The 23,375-nt window shown below is 38.7% G+C and overlaps 4 protein-coding genes across 4 annotated transcripts; 1 reads left to right on the forward strand and 3 right to left on the reverse strand.

Moving 5' to 3' along the window:
* Window positions 1-8,043: 8,043 nt before the first annotated feature.
* Window positions 8,044-8,832, reverse strand: LOC130722011 (protein FAR1-RELATED SEQUENCE 9-like). The gene has a single exon (XM_057572626.1). It carries the CDS (start codon window positions 8,830-8,832, stop codon window positions 8,044-8,046), a length of 789 nt encoding a protein of 262 aa, XP_057428609.1.
* Window positions 8,833-8,892: 60 nt separating this feature from the next.
* Window positions 8,893-10,864, reverse strand: LOC130731589 (protein FAR1-RELATED SEQUENCE 5-like). Its single transcript, XM_057583869.1, has 2 exons — window positions 10,532-10,864; window positions 8,893-10,377 (listed from the first exon to the last, which is right to left on the reverse strand). Exons 1-2 carry the CDS (start codon window positions 10,604-10,606, stop codon window positions 8,896-8,898), a joined length of 1,557 nt encoding a protein of 518 aa, XP_057439852.1. The 5' UTR covers window positions 10,607-10,864; the 3' UTR covers window positions 8,893-8,895.
* A 2,229-nt stretch (window positions 10,865-13,093) lies between these two features.
* Window positions 13,094-16,740, reverse strand: LOC130733542 (uncharacterized). The gene is made up of 4 exons (XM_057585767.1): window positions 16,176-16,740; window positions 15,587-15,965; window positions 13,877-14,287; window positions 13,094-13,716 (listed from the first exon to the last, which is right to left on the reverse strand). The coding sequence occupies exons 1-4, from the start codon at window positions 16,654-16,656 to the stop codon at window positions 13,485-13,487; spliced, it is 1,503 nt and encodes a 500-aa protein (XP_057441750.1). The 5' UTR covers window positions 16,657-16,740; the 3' UTR covers window positions 13,094-13,484.
* Window positions 16,741-18,723: 1,983 nt separating this feature from the next.
* Window positions 18,724-19,626, forward strand: LOC130722080 (uncharacterized). The gene has a single exon (XM_057572730.1). The coding sequence runs from the start codon at window positions 18,724-18,726 to the stop codon at window positions 19,624-19,626; it is 903 nt and encodes a 300-aa protein (XP_057428713.1).
* Window positions 19,627-23,375: the final 3,749 nt, after the last annotated feature.

Here is a 23,375-nt window from a genome sequence, read left to right on the forward strand (position 1 = left end):
TTCGAAGCCCAACATCGTCCTGCGTGGCCTGTTCTCTTCCTCCAAAGCCACCTTAATCGATTGCTGGTTCCATGGGTGGATTCAAAGTGGTGGTCGTTTCGTCTTCTCCAGATCTAACGAATCGCTTGTGACACATCGCGTGGCCTTTTCTGCCTTCACCGAACTGTACGTTGTTCATTTCCCCTAGATTACTGCGATTTTTCTGTTTTAGGGTTCAATTTTGGGTTTTCAAATTACCGCTTTGAAGTTAATTTGAAATTAGGGTTGAATTTGGGGGTTTTCAAATTATAAATTTCACGCTATTTTGAAATTAGGGTTGAATTTGGGGTTTTTGAAGAAGGGATTTGAAGTTGTGAAATTAAGTAGTGCATGTATGAATAGATTATGCGAATTGTTTATCCTACAAACTATGTGATTGTTTAAAAAATTGTCGATTTTTGGTTATTTTGATCAATTATTGGATTGAATGAATACTAACAGTAACGCTTTCTGTTTGTGTTTAAACAAGGGGATCTGGGTGTGCTTGAAGGATTATGGGGAAGACATGAAGACATGAAACCCAGTGACATGAAACCCAGATTAATCTGGGTATGCTTGAAGGAGGAGCATGTATTTTTTTTTTTTTGAAAATGAAGAAGGAGCTGGTTAAGCGAAGTGGGCGAAGTGGGCCAAGGAGTTTGTAAGTATTAGTTTTTTGTTATGGCCCATGGCCCATTTAATGTTTATTTTTTTTGCCTCTCTCTCGCATCTGGGCCAAAATTGTCCAGGTCTCTCATCTGGGCCAAAAAAAAAATTGTCCAGGACTAAATGAAATTTGAATTTAAAAAAAAAACATATAAATTTATTTTATATTTATTTGATTTAATTTTATTTAAATATATAAATTTTTTGTACTGTAAAAAATATTAATAAAAGATGCTTTATTATTTATTTATTTGTAAATGAAGAAATAGAAAATAAATTATTAAGTAATTATAAATAGTTATTAATAAAAGATTACATATTAATTATAAATATTTATTTATTTATTAGTCATTTAATTATTTTTATATAATAAAATAAAAGATTATAAATTAATAAAAACAAATATCAAATAAATAAATATTCATAAAGCGTTTAATAAAATTCTTTTTAAATCATCTTTTATTATATACAAATAAATAAATTATTAATAAATAATTTAAATATTATTTATTACAGAATAAATAAAAACAAACATTAATAATTACATTAATAATTAAAAAATATTTATAAAAATATTTATAATTCATTTATAATATTTTATTATATACAAATAAATAAATGAATAATAATAATTAAATATTAAATAAAAATAAACAAATTATTATAAAAGTTTTGCTTTATCTATCTCCCTTCTCTGTCCCGTCTGATCTATCTTCTAATCTCATCTCCATTGCTGACACGCATGATGCGTGTTCAGGTTACTAAGCACGTGATGTGCTTTAACTTGAATTTTTCATAACACAGCTGTCCTCAGCTGTCTTCCGTTTGGTCAGGCGTAGGTTTAAGCCTACTCTGCCCCTCCGCCGCAGGCTATCTGTCAGCGGTGGTTCAACTTTTTCACTTTCAGAATATAATATGTTATATGTTATGTTAGGTACATAGTAAATATAGTAATTAATATCTTGGATATATATAGGCAACGGTAGGGAGTCCTACACACATACAACTTCTAAAAAATGGAAACACCAAGTAGTCAGGGATTGGGGAAATACGTTGTGTTTGTGGGTAGAGAACCAGGCATTTACCGTACTTGGGCTGAAGTAAATCGCCAAGTTTATTGCTACCCTGGGAACTGTCATGAAAAATACTCCACTTGTGAGGAGGCTGCCAGCGCGTGGATGAAATTTTTGGCCAAGGAATCTCTGAGAAAGTTTCCTCGGACAGCAGCAAGGTCAATGGGACATGTTTACTGGGAGGGTGATTTACACTTTCGTCCACCCCCTTCAACCACAACTCCATCAGCCTCAATGTGTCCTACATTGAATGAGGCTGTAAATGATGGAGGTTGTGAGCCTCTCAAAGGCTGTGGGGATGAAGAAAAGAGGGATGCTGCAATAAACAGGCTGTGGGTTTCCATGTGTTGTGTTTTATTTGGTATTTTCATTGGAATTATGTCCACTCTCTATGTGCTTTCCTAAATTTCTGAAGTGTGCTGATATTCCCTTGTATTAAGTCTAACCTATGTTAGAGGAGTATTTTAGATGGATCATTTTTGGGTCCCTAGTATTGTATTTTGTACTCTAATTTATAATATAATTTAAATTTTATTAAATTTGACCTAATGTAATTTATATTTTCAATTTTCTTGTTTGTGGGTCCTTTCTTCACACATAATATAGTAATCTGAATGTGGTACTTGATTCCTTCTAGTTGGGAATTCTAGTTATAATCTTAGTACTTTTTAAGGGAATTAAGGGAAATCTAAGTACTTTTTGTAACCATATGTAACTATCTACTTTTATATCCCTATCTCACGCGTGGGGTACCCTATCCATTTGAAAGTGACCTGACTTGACTTGTTGACATGTTACTAAACCCTAAATTGTGTTCTATTAAATGGCTATTCACCCTTATTGACCTGACTTGTTGACATTCGGCTGAAGGCTGAAGGTTATTCACACTCTTGTATCCTCTTTAACTCTCTGGGGTTTTGTTTGAAGTTTACTTCATGATGTCTTCCTCTAAATCTGGAAAGATGCTCAATGATGAACCTAGCCTCAATACTCCACTGAATCCAGGGGAAGAAAGGTTAGTTATTCTGATTGTTTGGTGATTTGTTTATCATTTCTTGTCTTCCACAAATAACTTTTCTCCAATATTTCTTCTGTTTTTATAATTTTCAGCCATGATACGTTGACTGAGGAGGCTAGGGTAGAGCCTCTTGATCAAACTCAGCTTTCTAGTGATGTTAAACAGCTGACTGCTACTGTCATGGATCTTGCTGGGTCTGTGAAGGAAGCAATGATGAAGTTCCAACAAGTTGACCACCGTTTAGAGGAATTTCACCAGATTCAGACTGTGATGCATGGTAACATGGAGAGGGTAGACAAGTTTCTCAGCATGGTTGACAAACCAAACCTTGGAGAATCAACCCCAAAATGTGGTATTAAGTCTAAAGCTCCTGCTGAGTCTTCTGTTTCCAAAAAGAAAAGGAAAAATGCAAGGGCAACATCTGAGATCCTGAAAAATGATGTAATCAACATTGATTTGGACTTTGAGAAGAATGAAGTTGAAGATATAAATACAGACTCAGCTGGTTCCAACCCAAGCAAAGGCATACTTACACCTTGGCTTCAAAAAAGCTTCAGAAGTCCATCATCTGTAGAGGTAAGTTCATGTATTTCTTGGCTCCTGCTGCAAGTTTTTTTTTCCTTTCTTAAGTATCTAATGAGATCTGCAATTTGTAGGGACTTGTCGGTGCTTTTGTAAGGCAAGAAGTTGAGCAAACAAGGACTAAGTTGTATGTCACCCCACCCTCATCTAAAAGAGCTACTAGCTCTTCCTCTACTTTTAGAAGTCCTATCTCTGGCCCCCAAACAATCAATCCAGTGAACCAGGCTAGGCTGTACATGCGCCCTTTACCTCGTCCACTTGTTCCAAAGGTAAAGTACTGTTTTTTCACACCAAATTTTGTTGTAATATTTGTTTAAATAAAAAGGGTGATTAAGTTAAATTACTATTTTGTAATGTCAGGGTGCCAGGCCAAAGTTTGAAATCCCTCCAGAGTTGGACTTGTTATTGACTGACGCTCAGGTTGCTACATACTTATTTGAGGAGGACAGTGATCCAGAGTATGTTTAATTTATGTTCTCATTTGTTATAACATATGTTAATATTGGTGAGAGTTTAATGTGCTGCTTGTTTGATCAGTGAGATTTTGCTAAGTATGGGTCGTTATGAAGCTGTGAGAAGGGACTTTGATTGCCTGATTCCTGGTCAACAGATAATTGATAAGGTCATAATGTCTTTTAATAATTATTTTATGTTTATCATTAGCTTTAATTAGTGTCTGAAATGTTTATGAATCTGCAAAACAGATTATAACCTTGGTTGCTGTCAAGATTATGCGTGAACAAAGCAGTCTCATGGATCATACTATCTGGTGCTTCCCCCCATCTTTTGTGGAAAGATTTCATAGGGTTCAATTTCTACATTATATGAAAAATATTATTCAAACCTTATATATTTTTATTGTTAAAATAGGAGGATGTCTACAAGGGCTTTTCTGTTGAGAAATTGTGTCAGGAATACTTGAGGCCATTCATGTATCCATTCAACACTCTGACATATGTAAGTTTTGTCAAGTTTCTTAACTGAAATCACATGTGGGTTCCTTTTATCATTAATGAGTGTGATGCACTTTTGAACATATTTACTTGCATATGTAGATCTACATCCCTATCAAGACTGATTCTGGCCATTGGTATCTGTGCATCATTTCCATTGCGGATTACACCATTTACCACTTGGACTCCCATCTTAATGCGGATGACATACCGTTTAGATGTGCATCCATGAAAACCTTGGTAATGTTTTTATAATATTTGATTCTGAATACATTTCATATTTTAGCATCATGGTGGATGAATTTTAATTTATTTGCTTATATTGTATGTCAGTGCACTACATTGGTGAAAATGATGACCACGGAGGACAGATATGTTGAATCAAAATTTTTCAAGAAAATGGTGGACTTTCATTCCTGGAAGCTAAAGGAAGCAAGGGGCATCCTCAATACTGGTAGCAGGTAGTACTAATTGTAATTATTGGTAATTACATACAGCCATAACTCTTATCCTTTTTTTTTGCAAGTATTGGTAACTCTTCCCTCTTATTATGTTGACTGCAGCCATGACTCAGCTGTGTGGCTGTTAAGTTGGCTTGAATTGGGTTCTGGGTTTAATCCCAATCAATCTGGCTATGTAAGTAAATAACTGGTTTCTCTATCTTTAGTGGTTAGGGCTGTTTTGTTGGATTGGGATTGTGTTTTTGTAATAATTGGTTTCTCTATTTTTATATGCCAGCCAAATGAAAGGGCTGTTCGTATGAACACTGCCGCCACTCTGTTATGCGGGGAGCACAATGACATGCGGAGAAGCTTGGAGGAGAAAGCACATGTCTTCTGGAATGCACGTCACACTGCTGATTTTGAAGGAGTGGCTGCGAGTTTGTGAAGGCTGTAGTTGGGGAAAGTATCAATTTTTTTGACAGCAGTAGGATTTAATAGCTGGGGAGCTGCATTTTTTGATGTGCATATGTATGTATTTGCACAGATTTTGTTCATGTAACTTTGGCTTACTTTGGATTCAAACCATTATGCGGTGGATTGGTGGTGGTAACACAATGCATTGAATTTCCTATGATAGGCAATGCATTGTTTTACCATTTGTTTGTGACTTTTAGCTCCGGATCACCCCATTTCATGCTCATTAACTTTAACGTTTCAAATGTGTTGACTGATTGAATGTGTATTTAATGTCATCAATTCCCCTAATACCCCTAGCCCAACGAATGCATGGTCTGAAATTAATCAGTCTTGGTCAAAGAAGTTTTTTGGGAAATAAATGCTCCAAATAAATGTATTTACTGTTTCCAAGTGTAGTCAAATTAGTTTAGTGTTCCCAGCACCCTCATTACTAAGTGCTGAACTAACCCACCCCTCTCCCCCCCTCCCCCCTTCGGCCATTTTATCTATAAAAACAGGCCTTGCATCTCAACTTTCCCTCACTCCTTGCCTCTCAACTTTCCCTCACACATTGCTTCTTTCCTCAAACCAAATGGCAAGCTCTAGCCGATTCCCCCCCCCAAACCAAGTAATCGACATCTCATCTGACTCTGATTCTGATGCTGAAATTGTTTATGAAAGTGATTCTGATACTGATGACTACCCTTATGGGTGGATTCGAAGCAATGATCCAAGGTTTGTTGGGAAGGTGGTGCAGGAAGGTGAAATTCCATTTGGTCCAGGTTTTTGGAAACCCATTACTGTGGCCCAATCTGCTAAGGGTCAAGCTTTGGTAAGCACTTTTTCTACCAAGTTAATTTCATCACTTCATCTTGAATTTCCACCACTATAATCTTGTTTAATATGTTAAATCTAGGCGGTTCCTTCATGGTTTGCGGGAAGGTGGTTTGATAGAAAATATGAAAATATCATTATGGTATATGAGTACGTGAAGCTGTATACTTTCAAAGTGTCGTGGCACTATGCGACTGGAAACCAGTGTTCCTTTGCGAAGGGTTGGTATGATTTTAAGGTAGAGAATGGTGTTGTCCCTGGAGACCAGATAACTGTCATGCCAACAGTTTTTGAAGATGTTTTCGCAATCTCTATCTCGCGCGCAAGAGATATGTGAAGGGTTCAGTGTCATGCTCCGCCCCGTGTGAACAAAATAATTTCTTCTATCTTGTTCCCCTAGTTGTTCCCCTTGTTGTTCCCCTTTGTACCACCCCCTAGGTTGTTTAATGATTCCCCCCTGTTTTGTAGCCAAGTCTGGCCTTTACTATTTGAATAAAGTTCACTTTGTTGTGTTTGGGCATATTTAAATAAAGTATGGCCACCTCAAGAAAGAAAAATAAAACACCACTACTACTTCATGGTACTTCATCACACCACGAAAAATATAGCATGATAAGTGCTCAGTAAGTATGATAAGTGATCAGTAAGTAAATAGTATGGAAAGTGGTCATCGTTGAATATAGTTCAATGGCAGCGAAGAAAAATTAATTGAACCAGCACCACAGATCTTGCTGAGCAATTGATATTGTTAGAAAAGAAATTGATATTGCTGATCTAAATAAAAAAGCAAGGCACATAAGCAAGGCACATAACACACCCCTTAATTAGAACATATCACATAACACAGATCTAATGGTACAAATAAGAACCAATTGTGCCTCAATAAACCATCCCCCCTGACCAAATATTAATGGTTCAACTAAAAAAACATTACAAAGCCACACAAGCCCACGAATTACAAAGGAAGACCATCCAAATACAAGTCCACGAATTACATATTTAAAACAACAATGCTACAAAGTCCACGAATTAGTGTGTGATTCCCTTGCAAGAGTGCACACCCCCACCTGTGAGATAAAAAAACAGAGGCAAACAAATTACAAGTCAGAGGTAGAAAGAAAGCAAGCAAAATTCTCAAAATGGTATTTTGCATTGTTTATGTTGAATTGGGAACTAGTCAAGTGATGAGTTCATTTGAAAAAGAAAAACTGGTATATCTCAAAATTGATGAGAATCAAGCATTCACAAATGAATGAAATCAGATAATTCAAACTCAATACATCTAGCATTTTGTTTTTTTATGTTGTTTAATTTCCATTAAGCACCTGCATTTGGGTTAATGTAGGTTACAAGGAATCATGCCTAGAAGTATCATTGGAACTAGATTTCCTTTAAGAACAATGCAAGCTCTTCAAAGTAAAAGTTGGGCATGGAGGATTAGAATCATTTTCACTTTCATGACATGTGAAACTGGGTATTGCTTCTCCTTTCCTACTGCCTTCTCTCTATAATCTATCTCATAAGCTGCCAAAAGTGAATATATGCTGATATTGAAAATTGAGTCTCCCTCCTATTTGAAGACAAGAAAACATCTTGCACTAATAGAGTAGTTGACCACAAATTCATGCCAAACATCAGCAAACCATAACTTTGATACTCTTGTTATGTTTTGTAATCATCAACAATTTTTTTATTTAATAGCAATGCACTCAAACAGTTTTACAATATGTATGTTTGTTCATGTAATTTTAAATTTGTTGAATATATTGCAGTGGTGGGGTGATAGTAATTGTAATAGGATTTATGAGAAAGTTAACTCTACTATTTGGGAAAAAGTCATCCAAATCAAATATTTCAAATATTTCTAAGGAATACACATTGCCTAGGGTTGCCTAAGCCACTAACAGAAAACAGAACCATGTACACAATATGCTAATGCTAGAAGTAAAATGAGATAAATGCAGATTATGAAAAGCATAAAGTAAGTAAATATACTCACTTCACTGTGTAGCCCGTAGGCATGTTTTCCGATTATGGCCTGCCCCGCCGCAAAGACCACAGTGGGAAGTATGCCTCCCCGGTCCACTACCTCTAGAAGCGCCACCGATGCGCCTTTTGATGGGTTTGAGTGGGTCACGCAAGAATTGTTCAGCATCGTTGGGGTTGTGGTCCACATGTACAGTTTGTTTCACTCCATCACCTTTCTCCAATTTCTCCAACTTCCTTGCCTGCTTTAGAACCAGTTCATTTGTTTCACGGAATGTTTCCGGTGCTCTACATGCCGCCTTAGACATTCGCCTGCAATTTTCCCTCAATACGGTAAATCTACAAAAATCCATGGGGTCCCATGCACCCAATTGTTCTCCACGCAGCTCAAGACCCTCTTTTGCATCCTTGGTCCATCTCCCCACAATTAATGATGAGGGAATTTCAGGCAGATCTAGATATCTACAAACAGCAAGAATATGATCGCATGGAATGCCATATGATTCCATCCTCATACAAGAGCATTTGAACTCACTGGTTGTTTTGGACAAAGTCACATTCCATTTCCTACTAGACAAAGAAAACCTTGAAACAAAGTAAATGATGCAAGTTGAAGTCTCCTTGAAAAGGCTAACCTTTAGCATCAAACACCGGTGAAGACCCTTAGAGACATGCCTGAAAATGTTGTTCGTGTAATGGTTGGAAGCTGACTTTTCAAGCCTCTTCAATTGTGTTTGCGGCACATGGTCACCGTGCATTGATGCAAAATCTGCTTCAAGTTCCCTTTGTCGCTGATAACTCATATATCGAAAGAAGTTGTGCATAAAATCAGTCAAATTGTTCCATGAGTCTACAAACTTCCCAACTTAGGCATGTAATCCCTCAACCCGTGAGGTTGTACGAAAGCCCGCGAAGAATTCATCCCGCATATATGCAGCAGCCCACATCTTCTTCCGCTCATACAAATCATGAACCCAGACATTGTCTTCACACCCACATTCAATAACCATTTGAGCCCATCTCTCCTCAAACTCCACAATTTCAAGATCCCAAAGCATGCATCTTGAAAACATTTGAACAAACTTTGGCTCAGCAACATTGCTTACTGCATTCCGAAGAAGATGCCAAGCACATAACCTGTGATGCGCATTTGGAAACACACTTTTAATTGCATTTTTCATTGCCGGATCTCCATCTGTGATTACTGATACTGGTGCTTTCCCCCGCATTGCATCTAACAAATTGTGAAGCAACCAAACATATGTCTCCTCTTTCTCATTAGAAACTAAAGCAGCAGCAAAGATGATTGTCTGATTGTGATGATTAACTCCGGAGAAAATTACAAGTGGCCGCTTGTACTTGTTTTTCTTGTATGTGGCATCAAATGCCAACACATCTCCAAACAATAAATAGTTGTCCCGGCTGCAACCATCACTCCAAAACAACTTGTCCAACCTTCCTTCCTCATTAGAAGTGTGTTTCCACATCAAGTCAGGATCATTTTCCTTCAAATTACGTAAGAAAGCGATCACACCTCTCGCATCACATACTTCCACCTTCTTCTTTTTAAACTTTTCATTATACATTTGTCTAGGTCCAAATGGAACATTTTGATATCCACCCATCTGGTTGGCAAACACACCATAAGCCTGTGGAGTGGTGATTCCTGACTTCCTAAAGCAATTCAATTGAGCAATGTCAGCCTCATTCATTCTCCTATGAGTGGGGGCCAATCCAATCAAATTTTCTTCAACAAGTACATGATTATGATCATCACAAACAGATCTAACATGCCAACGCTTGTTATCCTTATGAACATGGACCTGACAATAAGCCTTACACTCACATCTTGTGGCTTTTTTTGGAAAACGCTTTCTCTTTTCACCAGCATGAACATCAACTTCTGGCTCCTCTTTCTCTTTCCTTTTACCCTCCCTAAAGCAAACAAATATCTGTTGGATTACATCTCCATGATTGTTTTTTAGAACCTTAGCCTTCCTCGCAGCAAATCCATGCATCCGAGCATACCAACTGTAGAACAAGTAAGCAACCTCACGATCCGGGAAGTGATAGGTGACTATATCATTGACAGATAGTTGTTTGAAATTTACCATCCCCAGATCTTCTATACCATTGATAGCAATTTCAGTAGGCGGCTCCACATCAACATTTTGTTCTTCAACCACATTTTCAGACTCGTTTTCATCATCTTCTTCATCAGAGTCAGTCCCTTGTGCTTCATCACTTTCCTGTTCTTCATCACTCCCTTGTTCTTCACCAACAGAGACAGAGACATGTACATCACCTTCCACTCCTTCAACCACTACTCTGCCAACATGCTCAGGACCCTGGCGCACGGTGAAATTAAGAAAATGTTCCCAAATCAAACAACCCATGAACACAACATGAACATGTAATCAAACACTAAATCAAACACTTTCCCAAATAACTAATTTTTCATTTATCAATAAAAAATCAAACACAACATGAAAAATCTGTTACCTGAAGTGCGGAGGAATCAAGAGCTGGTTCATCATTCGGAGTGTTCGACCTAGACTCCTGAGTATGGGAGGACATGTTCAACAGCCCGCTAACCCAACAAACAACTTTAACCACCACCGGAAAAGATCCCTAAACCCGTTCCCACACTGCAACAGAGCTGGACCTCAAACCACTGCACAGGAGGCCCACGAAAGGAAAGCTCACGAACAAAGCTCACGGAGGAAGAGGGAGAAATCTCACGAACAGAGCTCTGCAGTACAGAGACGTCGTCGGATCGTCGGAAAAGATGGAGGAATAGGGAAAGGATGGGCCAGATCGGGTTGAAGAAGAAGAGGAACCCTAGCCGTCCTGGACTTCAAGCTGAGGAACAAAGATGGTTGATGATGAATGAAAAATGAAAATCGGGTAGGTAGGTACATGGATTTTCAGTTAGAAAGTATAAGGAGTAGTTTAATTTTTTACTGATGTAATTACCAGACCCAATTAGTTGTGTTAATTATGATTCAGATTTAATTTTTTACTGAGGCAATTACCTGACTAGATTAGCACAAATCATATTAAGAGGTACTAACTATATAACTAATTATATATCATATATTAATTTTTGTAATTTTTAAAAAATACAAAAATACCTGCTGGACCTGCACTAGCAGGTCAAAAGCAAGTGGTGTAACCATGGACCACAATAGTAAACGCCTCCTTTACCTTGACAGCTTATGTTTGCAATAATTCAAAACAAGGGTAGTGACATGCCGACATGGTGATTGGTGACACTTCTATTCTATGTATCATTTTTCAAAACAGGTTGCATTTTTTTATGTGAAGCGGCCAGTGATATTGTGGGCTTGAAGCGCGCGGTTTAGTATTAGAAAGCCCGTTAATGAACGGTGCATTAATTATTTGTAAAAAAAATATATTCATTTTTTAGTGTGGATATTTAGAGTGAGAAATAAAAAAATGAAAAAAATAAAAAATGTAATATATGATGTGATTTAATAAAAAATGAGACATAAAAAGAATGAGATATTTGTGAGGGTTTATACTGGTCTTTTAATCGCCCTATAAAATTCCACAAAATACATTACACACACCTTAAGTTAAGGAGATTAAATTAAAAAAATTTCTCGTAAATAATATAACAAATACTCATTGAAAATTAGTATTAGTTTTTTTAAGTTGGCTGTAATTTTCTCTTTTTAGCATGAGTCAAACCGATGCAAGACTAACAAGTAAAAAATTAATTATACTCAATGGTAGCATCAACTTGACTAACACTACTTAGTGCCGGCTAACGCGCTATTATTGTCGGTTGTGATAGATGCTAAAACAATCAACTACTTCTTTATCCATCCAATGCCAATTAGCGAAAGTTCAACGTCGACGCTAATTTCACTGACCGATTAATTAAGCATCTAATCTTACCAAGCTAAGTTGAACCGGCTTGACCCATTTTATTAGTCCACAATGTAGCGTCGGTCTCGCTGACAAAAAACGTTGATGGTTTCTTCTCACCCATCGTCCTTCTAAGCTCTCTCTCCTCCTCAAACCTTACCCTCTCCATAACCCTCACCCACGCCCCACAACACAACAACCCCTACATACAACAGTGTCGCCCTGCCGCACCTCTCACCTCGCTCTAGGGATGTCAATGGGTACGGGTGGGCATGGATAATATATACCCACCACCCGCTCCACATGTAAAAAATTATATCCATACCCACATGGATATCCATTTAGTGGGTTTTAACCGGATTTTAAACTATCCGTGGATATCCATGGGCACCCGACACCCATGAACATAAATGAATTCACATATATTTGTTCAAAAGAAAATTATGTTAAATATAAAATTTAACATTGGACTTTACAGTCAATCAATGTGTAAAGGAAAATACTTCTTTTCTACTCTTTTTTAGGTCTAAGGGCTTCTTTTTACCATTACCATTGTATAAGTTTACTTGAAAGAGAACTATAACTCAAACACAAATTCATTAGATATTTAATATACATCTATATATATATATATATATATATATAAGATATTTTAGTATTTTATATATTGGGTGAGTATCCGTGGGTATGGATACATCAATATCCGTACCCGCCCCATTAATAAATGGATAGTGATAAAAAATATCCATGAAATAAATCCGTGGATACCCGTGGGCATGAGTAATTTTACCCATAGCGGGTTTCTATCTGCGAGTATCCACGGGTGTGGGTAATTTTGACATCCCTACCTCACTCCCGGCACCTCTCCCTCACACTCACAAATCTACACGACACCCCCACCTCTCTACCACCACCCCATCTCCCCTTATCGCTCCCTCATGTAAAACCATCCGATCCTTTAACTCATGCTTTATATGTAGAAAACTCTTGTTTCCACATCTTAATATATATATCATGAGCTTTGCTTTAGAAAACTTGGTATAATTTTTTTTAATATGTGTTGGATGGAGCATTCTATATAATTGTGGGAGACTTTGAACATGTGAATTAAACATAGAATTTTCTAACCTTAAATTTAAATTTGTAATGCCTTCAAAAAAAATATTTAAATTTGTAAAATAATGGTGGCTTGTAATCATCAGGATCCAATAATAGCTACATTGCACTTATGAATCTGTAGAACAAACCCCACTAATTTGACTTCATTATCGTTTTCTCTACAATCACAATTGTTTAATTAAATAATATTCACTTGTAAACCAAGCCCATGATACATTCATTCGTTCATGTCATGCAAGCGAGGAGGAAGCCAGAACTACTCACCATTGATTTTTGAATTATTTTCAGGCTTTAGTTTGCTAACCATCATTGAACCCGTAATGTAAAGGATTATTGAGTTCCAGTATTGGACCGCAACCTCGTCAAACCCGCATTTATCCACAATTTTGTAATATAATCCTATCAACCGCAATTTAAAGCTTTAATATTTTTAGCTATAAGCTTAAGCAATATTGAGGTGTACAATTTCCCTGAACTCCAACCTCCGAGTTTCATGGTAGAATGTCTTGTACTTGTTAGGCAAATATGTTAACCATATCCAACCCCTTATCCCCCACTCCATTTTCTTCCCTATGGTACTTTTATCCACTTTCCAACACACACTTTCTCCATATTCGTCACCAGCAAAAATAACCCCTCCTTGCCTTGTGAAAGGACGATAAGCACTTGAGTACCTGCAGGGACGAAACTAGAAAAAATTAGTAAGAAAGTGTAGTAAAATTAATACTTACTAATCAAATACAATATACAATATTTTAGAAGGCGAAATATAGCATCACTTGAAGAATATTTTTTTTCCTTAAGGCCGACCGCCCCTTTTATCACAACCTATACCTGTCCTTGAACCATGACTTTGGGTTAACCAATGCAATCTTTGAAGGCTTCGTGGAGAACACTTCTTTACCATCCATGCTATCATGAAGAAACCAATTCAGATTTGCACTATATCCATAAACAGATTGCTCAAATTTCCAAGGCTTTAGGCTCACAGTTGAGGACTCTCCAGCTGATACACTAAGTCCCATATTATAAGGATTTGTTGGCTCAAATGAAGCTTCTATGCCCTTCTCCATGCCGATTTCAATTCGGGGATTCTCTGAGGATTTGCCAACTGAAACGCTCAGCACTTGATTTTGGAGCATGGGGGTGAGTTGTAATGAGATTCTTGATGGAAAATGTTTTTCAGATGAACCTGCTCCTCTTTCTCTCATTAGAGTGTCATCTACCAGTTTGAAAACATCACATCTATAGCCAGAAATGTAGATATCAAATCAAGGGAAAAGATAGTAGATAAACCGTTGGATCATATGAGAGAAATAAGAATAGAAATTAAATGTGAAATAAGTGATTTGATGTGATAACAAAATGGGGAGAAAAATTGATGGACATTTAATGACTAACCCAAAATTCATCGGCAGGATTTAAGAATTAAGAGCGTATAATTTGAAAGGAGGTTTTTTTTCCTGTGAAAGAGAATTTATAGATATAGTATATACATACTATTCCCTCCATTTCTTTTTAAGTGTCGTTTTAGCATAAAACTCTCCAACTAAGATAGTGGATTATTAGAGTTATTTTTCTCATTCTACCCTATCACATCTCAATCATAAAGTCATAAAACTCTCCAACCAAGATAGTGGATTGTTAGTTTTTTTTCCACTCTCCTATATCATTAAATCATTTACCACTCTCACCCAATCATAAAGTCATAAAGCTCTTCATAGTTATTGAGAAAGGAGAATTTTATGGAAAATGTGAAGTGAAGTTATTGAAAAAGTAAGGGTATAATTGACAAATTGTAACCTTAAAACATCAAAATGACAGTTAAATAGGAACAAAATATTTCTTCTAAAACGACACTTAAAAATGAACGGAGGAAGTATTTGTTGGACATACTGATTAGCAACGATTTATCACTGCCACATCAGTTTGCGGCGGTTAAAAACTGTCGTTAATTATTGTGTCGGAAGGATACTACACAAATCAAATCATATGCTCATCAATCTTCAAGGATTATGAAAAAGTGATAGCATAAATTTAGAACATATATCCATATATAGATGCTTGAGATTAAAACTTCACATAATTTTTGTAATAGTTATGCGATAAGAGTGTTTATAAATAGGTATATTATTTGTGTCAGACATTTTTATTGTCACTAATTAACACGTCCAAATGATGTGTGGCACAAATGATCAATCTTTACTAATATTTCAATCTTGATCATTCATGAGTAAATTCAATGATTAACCTCTACTCCTTTCAATGATTAACCCATTTTCCCCTTTAATTTGCTTTAAGAAGTTTCATTTGCTTCAACAAAAACAAAAATATTGTTCATAACTTAAAAGGTTTGTTTTAAATTGATTTTAACACATGAAAACCCTATTGCAAATGATAAACATATATTAAATCTTACCATTTCCATTTATGATGAGTACAAATATAATTTATAGGTTAATCAGATTGTAACATGGTGCACTATAGGATTGTCTTGGCATTATATGTAAATATTTTGATTGATTAGATTTCATTCTTGATTACCTTATATTGTCAATGTTGACCATGATTTCCACCCACTTCTCTTTAATGGTGACCCTGTAATTGAATTGAAGAACACCTTCAAGCTGTTGGTACGTGAGAGAGAATTGAAGCCTCTCATCAGCTGAATGGTTGTTTGCTCTCACCACATCCATGCTTATAACAGGACAGTACAATTGAACTTTCCACAGTCCAAACGTTGAGAACGCATAAGAAAACAGAGAAGAGGGTGTTCTCAACGCGCTGTAGTGATGATGTGCTCCTCCTTTAAGCTCCACAATCCAATTGGTAATAGCAAGATTCACAGAACGCATCCACTGTTCTTCCAAGTTAGAACCCAACAGCTTCATCAGCAACTTGGTACCTTGTCTTGATCCACAATCTGATAGAAAGAAACAAAACTTATATCAGGTTCCTTATATTCATTTCGTCAAAATTCGATAACGAATATATATATATATATATATAATATTTTTAAATTTAACAATAAGCTCTTAATTAATGTCTTGAAATAAAATCCACTTATCATTTATTGATTGGAGAACATGGTGAAAAAGATGTAAGAAACTTGATCTATATAAGTTTTTTCCACCTGATAATTGTTCCTTCAAAGTGCTGAGACAGCCAGAGCGAAGATCAGCAGGGGATTCATAGATGCAAACTAGGAACAAGAGGGTGAGGAAAGCGAGGTTGAAAATGTCTTGGAAGTTGGTAATGGAATTGAGTTTGGGGAATTTGATGAAGGAGGTACTGTTCTTGTTTGAGCCATAGTGGAGGATGTCTTGTACAAAATTGACTAGGAGATTGTAAGTGGTTTCTTCATTGGAGGTTGGTTTGAATGGTTTTGAGGTCCAGAGAAAGATGGGGATGTTGAAATCTGCTACAATGGCAAAAGTGAGGTTTGGGGAGTGGTGGTTTTTTGATATGGTGAGATTGAGTGATGGTTGTTGTTGCTGGGATGATGAGTTTGTTACAGAGCATAAACTCAGGGACATGGAGTTTGTTTTCCATTGTGAGATTGGTGGAAGGTTCTGAATCCAAGAATACACATCAAGAGATCTGTGATAAGCCATGGAAGCAAGAAAACTCCAATTAGTCTCTGTTATGGAGTGTGGGTTTGGAGAGTTGTCTCTATTTAATGGACGCAAAGCATAGATTCTGGTGGGGTAAGAAAAGTCAAAAGCATGTGATTGGTATGAAGATTAGCACCTGGAAGAAGCAAAGATGGATAATTGTACGTGCAAGATAACGATCTTATGTGTTTTCCATCACTGTGGCGTGAGGTATAAAACTCGAGCAATCTTTACATTTGCTAAAGAGCTAATCATAATCATAGTTATAGATGAATTAAACATCACGTCTTTCATCTAAAATTTAAAAAATATTGAGTTTATATGTCTTTTCACTTTAAAAAAACTCAACACTCTCATTTTCACCCAATATATGACTTCTTACACACCGAATATCCTAATATTCTCCCCCTCAAATTTGAATCTTTCTCAAGTGGAAGTCTCCAAATGCTTGTACCATGAGACCACTTGTTGGGAAACATGAGGAGCTAATCGGCCAAAGAAAAAAGAAACCAAGAGAACCAGCCTGTCACATCTTTACCAAAGTCCTTTAGACATTAATGGATATATGCACGGACGGGTCTAAGTGCAAGCCCATGAGGGCATGTGCCCTCACTTATTTTTTAAAAAATCATTAGAAAAAAAAAATTAAGTAGTAAAAGTATGTGGTTTTTTATGGCTCTTTTAATAAAAAAATGTTTTCACTTGTGTTCTACATTGCTAAATGCCCTCACTTGTATTATACATTGTTAAATGTCCTCACTTGAATAGTAAAAGTATGTAGTTTTTTATGACATTTTTTTGTAAAAAATTGTCCTTACTTGTAGTAAAAAATGCACTCACATCTAATAGCATATATGAATTTTTTTTATACGAATTTATATGTAAATATTGTCCTCACAATATCAATTTTCTGGATCCGTTACAGGATATATGAGTCACATATCTTATAAAGTTTTCACTAATGTCGGATTCCGACTCTCACTTGAATCATCAACATATAAGAGGGCTAAGTAGTGAGAATGATATATGTGATCAAGAAAGAGATAAAAAGAGAAATTGCATATCTATTAGATGTTTTTACTATTTAGATGTCCAAGTATCACTACATATGCCAATTTTTATACACCCACACTCAATTTCTCTTCACTGATTGAATAGAATATTCTTGTATTAATTCTCATGTAATTATGCCTATAATTAGGGTTTAGTTTTTATTAATAATCAACGGTGTATATGTATAAATAGGGTGTTTACCCATCAATAACATTCACGGAAAACATTTCCTTCATGGTATCATTGAGCAGGTTCAGATCCTTCCCTATCTGACCTAATTATTTACTTTACATTTATTTTATTTCCTTTTCTCCCTCCATCCTCAAAAGCCGCCGCAGCCTATCTCTCATAGTGCAGCCGCCGCCGCTGCTAGTCCACCCGCGCCTCCTCCCAGCAGCGCCGTCGCTCCTCCGTTCGTCCCCAACGACCAACTGCAGCAGCACTAGGTTCGTTCCCAAACGACCCAGTCGAGCCGCATCTCCTCGCGATCCGCACACCTCCGGCAGCCCCCAACCGCGCCTGCCCCGTCGCCGCCCGCCACCGGCTCGCGCGCGCCACCCATCGGTCAGAACGACCAGCGCCGCCGCCGCCCCTAGGGTTTGCACCATCCATTGCAACCCGTGGCCCAGGATCCGACCCGCGTCTCCCACTGCCACTTTTGTTTTTTAATTTTTATTTTTATTTTTATTTTTTATTTTATTTTAATTCCTTTCCGGTTCGCCAGAAACCGGTTTGACCAGACCGGACCGGCTAAACCGAACCCGGTCCAGCCGCTCCAGCCAGAAACTCAAAAAAAAAAGAAATTAAATTCCTTTTATTTTAATCTTCTGTTTTTGCAGTTTCTATGGCTACCTCCGACTCCACCAATGACTCTCCAACCGGCGACACCACTGTGATCCCTACGCCCACGGAGTCGTCGTCCTCCCCAAGCCGGATTTTCATCCGGCCCTTGCTGTCACTAATATAAAAAACAACATTCCTTTCAAACTCGAGATAGACAAGGATCATTATGCTATGTGGGCTGAATTGTTTGAGACTCATGCTCAAACCACTCAGGTGCTCCACCACATCATTCCTCAAGCTGACATGGAGCCTCCTGCGCGCACCGATGCTTCCTATGCCCGGTGGGCCACTCTTGACTCCACTGTCAAACAGTGGATTTATTCCACCTTCTCCTTTGACCTTCTCTCCACTGTTATGGAGAAAGGCTCTACTGCTATGGCTACTTGGAACCGTATCGCTTCTATGTTTGAGGACAACCGGAACTCTCGTGCTGTCGCTCTCGACCAGGATTTCATCTCCACTCGCATGGAAGATTTTCCTAATGTTTCGGCCTATTGTCAGCGTCTGAAAAATATCTCTGATCAGTTGCGCAATGTTGGTGCCCCCGTTAGTGACCATCGTCTTGTCCTTCAGTTGGTCTCTGGTCTCACTGAGCCTTTCCGTGGTGTTGCCACCCTGATCCGTCAGAGTGAGCCTTTGCCTCCTTTCCTCAAGGTCTGCTCCATGCTGATTCTAGAGGAATCCGGTCTCGCCAAGATGTCAGGCCCTGCCTCTCAGACTGCTTTGCACACTACTATTTCTCATCCACGGGACTCTGATGACTCTTCTCAGCAGCGCACCACCAACCGCAGCAATCAGGGCCACTCTAACTACCGTTCTGGGTTAGGGCACAATCGTAACCATCAGGGTAGTTCTGGTAAACCTAAAAAGAAAGGTGGCTCTCGCTATACTGGATCATCTGGCTCCTCTGGTTCCCTTGCTGCAGCGCCTCCACCATGGCGCCCACCTCCACAGGCATCCTGGAATCCCTGGGGTTGGCCTCCTCCCCCTGGTTGGGCCCCTTCCCCTTGGGGCATGCCTCCTTGTCCTTACCCGACATCTCAGTGGTCGCGTCCCATGGCTTCTCCGCAGTAACCCGGCGTTCTGGGTCAGCGTCCTCAAGCCTACACCATTACTGTTTCTCCAGCACCCACTGATATCGCTGCTGCCATGCACACTATGTCCTTGACTCCTCCAGACACCACGTGGTACATGGACACCGGCGCCTCGTCCCATACTGTGGCATCTCAAGGTACTCTCATGTCTTATTCTAATTTAAGTCATTTAAATCAGAAACTGATAGTTGGTAGTGGTCAGGGCATTCCAATTCAAGGTTCGGGACACACTTCTATTCCCACCTCTCACAAACCTTTAGCACTAAACCATGTCTTGCACACTCCGCGAATTATTAAAAACTTAATTTCTGTGCGACAACTCACTATTGACAATAATGTTTCTGTTTCTTTTGATCCTTTTGGATTCTCGGTGTCTGACTTCCAGACGGGGATGTCTCTCCTGAGATGTAACAGCCTCGGCGACCTCTACCCAGTCACCCGTTCCTCTCATTTTGTTGGTCTTGCTTCTGGTGTCTGGCACAATCGTCTTGGTCATCCAGCTTCCTCAGCTTTAAATCATCTTAGGAATAATACTTATTTATTGTGAACCTTCGCGTTCTAGTACTGTTTGTGATTCTTGTGTTTTAGGAAAACATGTTCGGTTGCCTTTCAGTTCCTCTGAAACTATTACTTTAAGGCCATTTGATATTTTGTATAGTGATTTATGGACGTCTCCTGTTTTAAGCACTGCTAGTCATCGTTATTACGTTTTATTTTTGGATGATCACACTGATTTTTTATGGACGTTTCCGATTAGCAAGAAATCTCAGATTTATGATATATTTACTACTCTTGCTACACTTATTAAAACTCAATTTTCTGCAAATATTAAATGTCTTCAATGTGATAATGGCCGTGAATATGACAATGATTCCTTTCGTCGGTATTGTGATGCTAATGACCTTATTTTTCGCTTCTCTTGCCCTCACACTTCTTCTCAAAATGGCAAAGCAGAACGAAAAATCCGCACCATTAACAACATGATCCGCACCCTCTTGGCTCATTCATCTGTTCCTCCTTCCTTTTGGCATCATGCCCTTTAAATGGCAACGCACCTTCTGAACATTCTGCCCCACAAGACTCTTAGAAATGATTCTCCCACTCAGCTGTTGTATCATCGTGACCCTTCATACTCACACTTACGTGTGTTTGGTTGTCTATGTTTTCCTCTTTTTCCTTCCGCTACAATAAACAAACTACAACCACAATCGTCTCCGTGTGTTTTCCTGGGGTATCCGATGCATCATAGAGGTTATAAATGTTATGATTTGTCAAACAGAAAACTAATAATTTCGCGGCATGTTATCTTTGACGAAACTAGATTTCCTTTTGCTGATTTGCCCTTGGCCTCTACGTCCTCTTATGATTGTTTCACCGAGGACCTACATCCTTCTCTGATCTATCATTGGCAAACTACATCCACACGCCCTCCTGACACTTCAATCCCACCGTCGAGTCCCACTGACTCTACGCCGCCCTCACCGGCCCCCACCTCCTCGCCTATTTCTTCTGCACCTTTACCCTTGCCTCTGGTCCCCCAGCACCTCCAATTCGGACCATGACCACCCGTAGCATGCACGGTATTTTCAAGCCTAAAAAGCCTTTTAGTCTTTCGGTCTCTATTGATGACCCGTCCATCTCACCCTTGCCTCGTAACCCAAAACAAGCCTTATCCGATCCTAATTGGAAGTCTGCTATGCAGTCTGAATTTAATGTTCTTATTAGCAATAATACGTGGGAGTTGGTTCCTCGTCCTTGTGATGTTAATGTTATTCGTTGTATGTGGATTTTTCGCCATAAAAATAAGTCTAATGGTTTGTTTGAGCGTTATAAGGCTCGTCTTGTAGGTGATGGCAGGTCTCAGATTGCCGGTGTGGATTGCGCCGAGACTTTCAGCCCCGTGGTAAAACCAGCTACCATACGGACAGTTCTCAACATTGCTCTCTCTAGATCCTGGCCCATTCATCAGTTGGATGTCCAGAATGCTTTTTTGCATGGTGATCTCCATGAGACTGTCTACATGCATCAGCCTTTGGGTTTCCGCGACTCTCAGCGCCCGGACTATGTCTGTCGCCTGAAAAAGTCTCTTTATGGTCTGAAACAGGCGCCTCGTGCTTGGTATCAACGGTTTGCTGACTATGTTTCCTCTATTGGCTTCCGGCACAGCACATCAGATCATTCTCTTTTCATCTTCCGGCGGGGTACTGATCTTGCATACATACTTCTCTATGTTGATGACATCATTCTGGTTGCTTCGTCACATGATCTCCGCAACTCCTTTATGGCACTTCTTGCATCAGAATTTGCTATGAAGGATCTTGGTCCTCTCAGTTACTTTCTGGACATTGCTGTCCATCGACATGCAGGTGGCCTCTTTCACAGTCAGAGCACTTATGCTAGTGAGATTCTTGCTCGAGCCGGCATGACTTCGTGCAACCCTTCTGCTACTCCGGTTGACACCAAGCAGAAGCTAAGTTCTTCTTCTGGGACTCCTTGTGAGGATGCCACCTTGTATCAGAGTCTTGCTGGTGCTCTCCAGTACCTCACATTTACTCGTCCTGACATTTCTTATGCAGTTCAGCAGGTTTGCCTACATATGCATGCACCCCGCACCGAGCACATGCTTGCCCTCAAGCGTGTCTTACGCTATGTTCGTGGCACCTTGCCTTATGGTCTACATTTGTATCCCTCCCCCATCGCGAAACTTGTTTCGTACACTGATGCTGACTGGGGGGGATGTCCTGACACCAGACGCTCTACTTCTGGTTACTGTGTTTTCCTTGGCGACAACCTCATTTCTTGGTCCTCCAAGCGGCAACCCACCCTCTCTCGCTCTAGTGCTGAAGCTGAATACAGGGGTGTTGCTAATGTTGTCTCCGAGTCATGTTGGCTCCGCAATTTACTTCTCGAACTTCACTTTCCTCTCTCTCAGGCAACATTGGTCCACTGTGACAATGTTAGTGCCATCTACCTATCTGGAAATCCAGTGCACCATCAGCGTACCAAACATATAGAAATGGATATCCACTTTGATCGGGAAAAGGTCGCGCGTGGCCAGGCTCGCGTCCTTCATGTTCCTACCCGCCATCAGATTGCGGACATATTTACGAAGGGCCTTCCTCGGGTCCTCTTTGATGATTTTCGTTCCAGTCTCAGCGTTGGTGAACCTCCCGCTTTGACTGCATGGGTGTGATAGAATAAAATATTCTTGTATTAATTCTCATGTAATTATGCCTATAATTACGATTTAGTTTTTATTAATAGTCAACGGTGTATATGTATAAATAGGGTGTTTACCCATCAATAACATTCACGGAAAACATTTCCTTCATTCACTTTCACTTTTACCTACTTTTTTTTCTTTTCACCTCTCTTATTTTTCATCATCATATTACTTGTTATGTATCTCGTTATCTCATCTTCTATTTATATATCTCTAAGGTGGAGGTGGGCAATTAATGATCAAACCTTAACATGAAAAGCTTGAAAGAAAAGACGTAGAATTCGATATGTGTGAAGATAAAGAAACGCTTAAAGCACATAAATAATTAATGGGGAAGCATTGGTCCAAATGATATCTCTATTAAAGTTTGAAAATCTGCAAGAGAACAATGTATCAATTGACTCATTAAATTATTCAATGCGATTTGAGACCTAAACATATATATGTCAGATGTTGAAGTACTTTGGTCCCTACATATAAAAAAATAAGGGGGTATTTTCGGATTG

This window comes from Lotus japonicus, chromosome 1, assembly GCF_012489685.1.
Source record: "Lotus japonicus ecotype B-129 chromosome 1, LjGifu_v1.2".
NCBI lineage: Eukaryota > Viridiplantae > Streptophyta > Magnoliopsida > Fabales > Fabaceae > Lotus > Lotus japonicus.